We start from the raw sequence: 9,161 nt of genomic DNA on the forward strand, positions 1-9,161 counted from the left end.
GAGTCAACCACACATTTTAAAATCCCAACAATAAATTACTAAATATAAAGGCTATTGCTTTCATAGCTTATAATATTGCAAACAATGATAATTCTTCGCAAGAGACATGAAAATAAAAAATATATTATAGAAAATATAAATTCCTTTCATTATTCTAAAACACCAAATGCTTCATCTCTTGTGTGCAGCTCACCTTGCTTGCTGAGGTGTCCTGGAGAAAAATTGTGTGTTTGTCTGGAGGAATGGCTCCTACAGTAGGCTACATAGCAGCTTTGTAGTGTCTGCTTGCTCTAGGCAGGTGCTGACACACCAATAAGTTTCTCCCCTCCTAGAAAATACGTAATTCAGGTCAATACAGCATGCTGTACTCTCCTTTACAGCCACAAGGTGGCACTAAAAGCCAACTGTGAGACAACAAAGAGGTCATGGCGATAGGAGGCAATGTCCACCCACTGGGTCTAATTAGTTCAAAACATATGTTGACAAATGAGTTTTGATCATTTGGAAATGACCTGCCAATGACCGTATAATATAAAAAATACTTCAGCTTTGTTGAAAAGCACAGCCTGTAGCCAGGAATCACACCTGGTTAAACCCATTCATGCTGAGATTAAATCCTCAATTCCTCAGGGTAAATGAAATCGATGATGAAGCTTCAACAGTCACAACAAATCCTTAATATAATATGACATATGTGGGAAGCCGTGAATGGGCCTTCACCTATAATTCCCTAGTTGAGCTGCGATTACTCTCCCCTCCGTTTCTGTGCAGTTCCAGAAGAATTAGATTAGGTTACCCTTGGGGCACCGAATGGACTTTCCTAGACAAGCTTCACACTGTCTGTCTGCACCTCACTGTCTCCCTCAGCTTGCGTCTTCTGTTGAGGGGTTTAGCCTCAGGACTGGGGGGTAGGGTGAAGTTGCAGTATAGCAGCAGTGCAGCAGCAATGCAGCGTGAACGCAGAAAGTGGAGCTTCTCTGACATGTGTACTGTACTGTAAATAGTCTGTGGTTAGAAGTGGCAACAGGGAAGCTGGACCCTGGTGACTTCATCTCTCTACTTCTACTTCTGCCACAGTCCCTCTCTGCTTTGTTTTATGAATTTAGCTTCAGGAAGGAAGCAGAGACAGGAAGGATTCCCTGACCTGCTGGCCTGTCTGACTGCAGGCACAGTGCTGGATACAGCCGCGTTTACCGAGTTAACATCTGGAGAAACATCTTTAAATACTATCAAAGGTATCACAGTCTTATGTGCTGGGTTTTATTGTAGATAGGTATGTCTTTGGGTCACCAAGGATTAAATCAAAATTGAAACAACTATATCCTATATGCTTTGTCTGTCTGTCTGTTTTGTACCACTAGCTTTTGCATCACAGGATGAGGTGTTTCTTTTTAAGCAGAGTGTGTTAGCCAAATCACGTTGATAGCTGGGAAAACCTGATATTATGTCCCTAGGTAGGCTACCGTGTGTACTTTGTTTGCACATGCTAAAAAATAATGTCTGCTCATATGACATCCTTATGTTTAGTTTCAGAGGGATTGTTAATGTTTGAATGTTTGAAAGAGGTCTCATAAGGAGTGGCATTCCTTAAGTGCTTGTGGTCTCACAGTAACAATGCAGATAAAGACTTCATTTCACATGTCAAACTTGGAATTTGTTGCAATAGTAATTATCACACCACAGGACAGTATTTCTTAAACTTAGGACCTAAAATTACAAAAGATAACTAGCATGTTTCTCTGAGACTGGGCCCCAAGGTGAAACTATAGTGTCTATAGTGTGTTTAGGGCTGTAGGTAATTGCATAAACTTTTACAAAGTTGAAGTAACAGCCTATTGACTTTCTCTCTCCACATGTCATACAGAAGGTACAACTACCAGAGAACAATGTTAAAGCCAGCTGCATGGGGTCTATCTGCAGAGGTCTTACTCTATTTCAAGCATGACAAGCTCGGGCAGCAGGTCAAAGCGTGGTGATGACCAATCGTATCCACAGGTTGACAGAAAAAACAGAGAAAGATGAATTGAGAGGACTGAAGAAAAGGCTCATTGTGCGATGCCTGGGCCGGCCTGAGACATGTAAAGCTTGTAGAAGAGTCCAGCTACAGTATCTAGGCCAATGCTCTTACCAGATGTGAGACAAGGGAGCTGACTTCCTGTGGCTCCCCTTCAAGACCCGTTCTTTCACTCACCCACCTTCAACTACCCAATAGGAAATACATACCGACACACACAAGCATATGCAGTTACAGCAGACACGCACACACAATGAAATGAAACCAGGAGGTCTTTTGAATCTTTCCAGAAAGCATTTTATTGCTTTTATGAAGTGAGAGGTGAAGTTTGCGAGCCTTTTCTTGATACAAAATACATATAATTTACAATACAGGTGATATGAAAGTCTTCAGAGATACAAAAATACAAAGATCAATACATGATTTACAGTACAAAATAGCATACCACCTCTTTCATCAATCAAGGCCCAGACTGTACAGAAAACATTCTTTTGAAATGACAGATGTCAAACAAATTTAATGAGTAGAAAAAGGATGAAATCAATGCCTTGCACTGTAACTGGAAAGTTTCTAATACCATGAGGGATAGTGAAGGGAAGTGTTGGCATAATTGCACTTGTATGATGTATTTGCCCTGATTCCACTCAAGGACAGGCACGTTCTTGTCCTTAAAACTCCTGATGCAGCTGGATGATGATTAATCGTTTAAACAACCTTGTTTGCAAGTTCACATATAAATCTTTGGAGTGATAGTTTATTGGACTTAAACTTGTCTTAGTCTTCCCAAAGAAGTGATACAAGTGCAGCTGATTCAGTCAGAGTTACTTGACACAAAAGAATCAGCATGTCATGACAGTAAGGACAATGTGTCTTTTTGGACCGGTCTGTCAGTCAATCACATTATATGATTACATTCTTGTTGTTACTGTAGTGGTTTAATGCACACAAAGTCTGACACCACCTACACCAACTTTCCCATTGGCATTTAATGAAAATCAGTTCAGCTAACCACATGCCAACTCATTTCGAAACAGAGGGGGGTTCAATTTTGCATGAGTCTCCCTCCCTCCGTACACCACAGCATTCTGCATCAAGTGAAAGTTCCTGTGTTTGTGTGTATAGAAAGAGCAACTGCCACCTTTCTCTTTCCTGTTTTCTTTCTCTGTCCCTCTAACTCTCCCTGCTTCATGTACACAGATACAATGTGTAGTGGTGCTAGTATAAAACAGGTTATCATGACAAGTATGGCACACCTTGGGCCTTCGAGCCAGCGAAATCCAGATGTCCACAGATGCATTAGGCTGCGTGTTCATGTTGTGCTCTTGGCAGTTTCATAGGAAACAGAGAAAAGGAGCAAAGGGAGCCCAACTCCTCCACCGCAAGAACCCAGCGACTTTAGGTTACGCTACATTGGTTCAGTCTTTAGTTTTACAGAACGGTGTCCTTCTAAGCTTTAACACAAAGTAGAGACCCACCGGAAAAATTAGTCCAAGGCTGCTTTTCCATTCGCTACGTTATTTCAGTGCAAATTAGTTAAGGGAGAGTTTTACATCTACACATAAGAAAGTTGTTCACATTTGAGTCTCATCCTCCTGGCCCTTTGCTTTGTAATCGTTCCCACAATGAACCTCTTTGATATGGTTATATTGCTGTAACTGCACCACTCCTGACTTGTTGCAGCGAGACATTTGTCTAAACATGATGCTATTATAACCCGTAGCTGTATTGGGTGGCTCTATAACATTTCATACACCTTCTGTCTTTCTGGCTATACTCCAGAATTCGAGAATGCCAGGATTGCTTCCTTTCTACAGAAGGCGTGCTAGGCATCTATTGTCCTCCTCTGTTTAGTGGGGAACTCATTCACACACACACTGACTCCATTGTGCAGCATGTCTGATAAAGTCTTCAGGACTTGAAGAGTTTGGGGTAGAGGGCCTTAATGGGAGAGGGGGTGGTGATGACGTTCCCAGAGGAGATGGTGGTCTCCAGGCCCCCCTCTAACTTCTGGGAGGCCACCTCTGTTTTGCTGAAGCTGCACTCCAGGAACGGCATCCCGATCTTCTTCACCTGGCCGTCCCTGGTCATCAGACATGGCCGACACAGCAGCCTAAGAATGGCTCTCCTCATGTCCTTGCTGGTTAGAGTATAGATGATGGGGTTGAGCAGCGAGTTGACCATGGCTACTCCCAAGAAGTAATCGGCCTTGTAGAGTAGTCGGCAGCTGTGAGTAGGGCAGAAAAAATCCAGGAGGAGGAGGAGGAAGAGCGGCAGCCAACAGGCAATGAAGACGCCCAGGACAATAGTAACTGTCTTGAGGAGGGCTATGTACTTCTGTGACTTCCTCGCTAAGCCCTTCCGCAGGGAGCCTGACAGGCCCAGGCGCTGGCGCTGTGTGTTTGCGCGGACGATGCGGAAAACGCGGACATAAAGGACCACTATGGCTAACAGCACCGCGCTGAACACAGACACGCAGCAGAGGATGTAGCTCTTGGCATAAAGCGGCAGGACTGTTGAACACTGGTCCAGTCTGCGGATGCAGTTCCATCCCAGAATCGGTAGGACCCCCAAAAACCCTGCCAGGGCCCAACTTGCACCAATCAGTGCCAACATCCGCCCTCGCTTCGCCCCGTGGTATGGCCTCATGGTCACCATAGTAACATGGCGTTCGATGGCGATGGCCAGCAGGCTGATGACAGAGGCGGCCAGTGTGATGAAGACCCCTCCCTCCCTGAGGAACCATAGCAACGGTGTCAGTTTCAGAGTATTAGGTCCTGACATGATGATGTTGGCCATGTAGGTAATCCCAGCCAGCAGGTCGGACAGGGTCAGGTTTCCCAATAGGTAATACATGGGCAGGTGGAACTTCTTGTTCCTCCAGATGGCAAGGAGAACCACAGCGTTCTCAAGGACGATGAGGAGACACACCACCAGGAAAGCGATGCCCTCAGGTTTCAGCCCCTCACGGTAGCGGTCGCCCTTCAGCTTGCCTGTGTAGTTGTAATGCTCCACGATGACGGCATTGTCCTGGTACTCCCAGAAGAACTCCAGGTAGCTGGGAGAGGAGGGAGCTGGGAAGCTGGTGGGCATGGCTGTGGTGACGGGAGTCCCTGCATGAGCAGAGCTGGAAGCCTCCATGGTTGGCGTTGCTTTGGTTGTGTTTTGTTTGCAGTCTGTGGCTATAAAGTCATTGTTCTTGTCATGCTTTGGCAGTAGGGCTGTGAAGTTTTAGATGTGTTCAAATATTGATGAGGATACACAAAAAACTGTGTCTTAGCTCCTGCGATGAATAGAAGGGATTACATGAAGCCGATATAATCCAAAAAAGTAGGTTTCACTCCGACTCTCACTCATGTGTTTTCTTCTCCACCAACAGATGGTGCTCTTGAGCTCTCTTTGTCGAGGTCAGACACCCTGGAGAAAGGGAAGGAAAGAGAGTGAAAAGTTATGGATAGGAAGGATGCGGTACCACTGATATCGACTTTTATAAACTTGAAGTGCTTTCATAGAGACTTGTAAACAGGAAACATAGTCCCACTGATAAACTGTTCAAGTAGAAATAAACTGATAAAGTGAACATTCAGGCATCTTGAATGAGATTAGATTGCATTGCAATTACATTTTAGGCCTTTAGCCAAATAATAAGTGCAAACCAAAGAGTGAGTCAACATTCATGAATCATAATTGTATAATTGAATCATAATAATCAAAAAGTGGCTTAGCAATGAAGAAAAGAGACAGAACGCAAGCCAGCAAGGCCAAAGGGCGGTAATTATGTGAATAGTGAAACTGAAAAAAAATGACTTCAAAGTGTATCTCTTGCCCTAACAAATGGTTGGTAAAGAAGTTAAATGCATATTACCTGATAGGATTTATGAGTATAATTTTTGATACTATGGAATCTAAACAATACAGTGATATCTCAAAAACACACACAGAGCATAAGGCAGCATACCATGCTAAGGATCTAATGGACAGAGGAATAGTTTTTGTGTCAAACAAACAGTCTCTCTAATTGTGTTTAAACTGTATGTCAATCATGATATGGTTGTTAGACAAGCTCCATCACAACATGTGTGTGTAATTTGGCACACATGCAGCCGCTTTCCCCTCCAGCATCAACGTAAAGATGAGGTGTGTTTAAACAGTGTAAATAAACAGCATAAACAGTGTCTCCAAAGCCCATGACATTTACAGACTATAATGATAAAAACACTAAAGCCTATGACTGGGTGGCTTTAGCTCTCAATGTTATGTCGAAAACCATTTCCAGTGATTAGGGTTGCATTCCTTTGAGTCTTGTCGTGCAAAGGAATTTTTTCTTGCCTCTTGAGTCATATGTTAACATTTAACAAATGGTCTGGAGACTTTAGCTCATTCAAACTGCTGCCAAGCATTTAGGAAATTAACTTGAGTTGTCCAAGTTTGCACAAACAACTGAGTGCAAAGTCTCCCAGAAGTATTGACTGAATCTACACCATCGCTAAAAAGATGAATGAAGATGATGAATGAACAGCTGAATGTCCAATTATTCCAGGAAAGATGTGACTGAAAGAATAAGTTTTTAGCTGCAGTGTTTCAGCATTTCTTTCTTAAAACAAAGACCATATTTAACTTTAAATTATGAATTATAGTACTTTATATTTGACACAAAAAGTGCAATGGCATAGTTTGATAAAATGTCTGTTTTTTTTTTTTTTGTAGTTTCTTAGTAAAATTATGTTTCAAAATTCCAATAGCCTTTCCCTCCCCCAGGCTGCACAAACAACTTGACATATATAATATATATTTTCACACAGAAAAGTTACAATTTCCATATTAAAAAATCATCAAAAAAATCATAAGTAACACACACTATACTCTGAATGTCAATAAACTGTAAAATATCAGTGCTAATGATCATCATTCTAGACTTATGACATACTGTCCCATCTAAACACTATATAATACAAAGCCAAAAATCCAAAGAATACGTGAAACAAACATTTCCCAACATTTCCAACATGCATATTGCATCAAAACAGATGGATCACGCTGAAGTTACCTTGAAATTGCTGTAGTACTGTCTCTATCCCACAAGGCATCTGGAGGAGAATCCACATGCAAGCGCCGCCTGACTCAGAGGCAAACTGACAAGGCAGAGAGTGAAGTACAGGACCTTAGTTGAAACATGCAGCTGCTCGGGGGTTGGTCTTAACCCACTCACTCTCTCTTTTCTCTCTTTCGCTCTCCCTCTCTCGCTCTCTCTCCTCCTCTATCTCTCTTTCACTCTCACACACACACACACCCGCATAGTGTAAATGATTTTCCCTGGCTCCACACTACAGAGTTCTTAAAATCTGTTGTACATCAGAATCACATTGATGCCCCTTATATGTTTCATTGGACTGACTGTACAGCCACCAGAGTTTTGGCCCTGAGACTTCTATACATTTCAATATTCACATTCTGTAATCAGTCCCCAGACTGACACAGATGGGTTGTATACATCAAGTCTCCCAGATATGATGATGTAGACTCCTCCTTTCTTTGCACAACCATATGATGACAGATGCACAAAGCAGTTAGCCTTGATTACACAGGCCCTCTTTCTCAAATATTCTCTCTTCTGAGACCTCAGGCTAGGGTTTATAATGTATAATAATAATGATAATAATAATAAATTATAATAATAATCTTTATTTGTACAGCACCAGAGGGTATGTAATATCCCCCGAAGACACAATGTTAGCTACATACTAATCATTTAACTGAAACTTCCCTGGATCTAGCCTTCTCTTGGGTAAGAGATGTTGTCGTCGTCATCGATTTTGGGAACAATGATATTATTGGTCATGTGCAACACTTGAGAGATTGCAAAAACAAGCCGTCAGCACCACAGAGTGCACCCAGGGCGATGTAGAAAAAGTGAATCATGAGAAACCGCTTAATTTTACAGCCTTTAATTTTCAGGTGTTCGTCAAATAAACAATATGTAATGGAATTTTCCAAAGCATTAAAAAAGTGTTTGCTGCTTCTTTGTTGGGAGAAGCAGTGTTGAAAAGAAGCAGCTCAGTAATAATCCCCCCCCGAACTCCCCGAGCCAACGGAAATACAGTCAGCCAGGTTTAGAGTTTCTTGAGTTCCTTTGAAATTAGATTTTGCGCTCCCACGATTATCAATTCTACAGCATCCCCTTGTTGTGTGTAGGGAAGCGGATCTGGTAGCGTGGCGGATTCACATGGTTTATGTAGTAATGCAGGCGTCCCAGTTCCCAGAGCTTGACAGTAAGCGGACGGCCTGCCTCGACACGCTGCGGCGGCTCACCTGCCAACCTCCCCTGCAGGGCCAACAGCGCTGTGGGTCTGTCGGGACAAAACAAAACAGGAGAGAGGTGAGAGTGGCACTTTCCAAATGTCAGATCCTGGCTTGCTTTGTTGTGTGATTCACAGTCACCGCAGGGTACGATGCACATGCTGTATGTAAATGTGTCCTCATACATGGACGTATCTCCACCAGCTGTCTCCCTGCTTTTGCTGAGTTACCTCCATGACTGAGGCAGTTCATTCAAATAACCTTTTTCAACCGGCTGTGTTTTGACAGTTGGAAATCCTGCTCTGATCCTGTTGCTCGTCTGATCTTCTACGCTGCAGCGACCGACTGTCCAAGCAGGCAAACTCAAATAGAGACCTGTTTGTTGTGGGATTACCTGTTTTAGCTGAACAACCCTGATCATACCAGGGGATTAAGTCAGGCTGCTGTGTATGTGTATATGTGTGTGTGTATGTGTGTGTGTATGTGTGTGGTGTGTGTACAATCCACAAGCTCTTTCTTCCTCCCTTCCTTCCTTTCTCTCTCTTTCTTCCTCCCTTCCTTCCTTCCTTTCTCTCTCTTTCTTTCTTTCTTTCTTTCTTTCTTTCTCTGTCATTGTCTCTCCCCCTCTCTGTATTATCATCTCTCTCCCCCCCTCTCATTCTCTATCCCTATTTGCGCTTGTGTGCGCCAGCCGGGGTCAAGTGCCGGCATTTCCAGCCCCTGATAATGTCAGTTAAGTGTGACTGTTGACATGCTGACACACATCAGTGCATCAGCAGATCAAACAGTCACAACGGCCTGAGCCAACTTCAGGAAAAGGCCAGTGTGCTCAGGGCTTCGCTATGAAAGGCAG

At 43.2% G+C, this 9,161-nt stretch overlaps 1 protein-coding gene across 1 annotated transcript; it reads right to left on the reverse strand.

Moving 5' to 3' along the window:
* Window positions 1-2,320: 2,320 nt before the first annotated feature.
* LOC139658564 (sphingosine 1-phosphate receptor 1-like) lies at window positions 2,321-7,130 on the reverse strand. The gene is made up of 2 exons (XM_071536690.1): window positions 7,059-7,130; window positions 2,321-5,428 (listed from the first exon to the last, which is right to left on the reverse strand). The coding sequence occupies exon 2, from the start codon at window positions 5,150-5,152 to the stop codon at window positions 3,923-3,925; it is 1,230 nt and encodes a 409-aa protein (XP_071392791.1). The 5' UTR covers window positions 5,153-5,428; window positions 7,059-7,130; the 3' UTR covers window positions 2,321-3,922.
* Between the last annotated feature and the right edge of the window lie 2,031 nt (window positions 7,131-9,161).

Source organism: Centroberyx affinis, unplaced genomic scaffold (assembly GCF_046629955.1).
Source record: "Centroberyx affinis isolate AG114_WGS23_722 - 3 ecotype Tasmania unplaced genomic scaffold, CSIRO-AGI_Caff_v1 ptg002929l_1, whole genome shotgun sequence".
Taxonomy (NCBI): domain Eukaryota; kingdom Metazoa; phylum Chordata; class Actinopteri; order Beryciformes; family Berycidae; genus Centroberyx; species Centroberyx affinis.

What these genes read in the sequence shown, in the direction of transcription:
- LOC139658564 (XM_071536690.1), bottom strand. Translation starts at nt 5,152, where the DNA reads ATGGAGGCTTCCAGCTCTGCTCATGCAGGGACTCCCGTCACCACAGCC.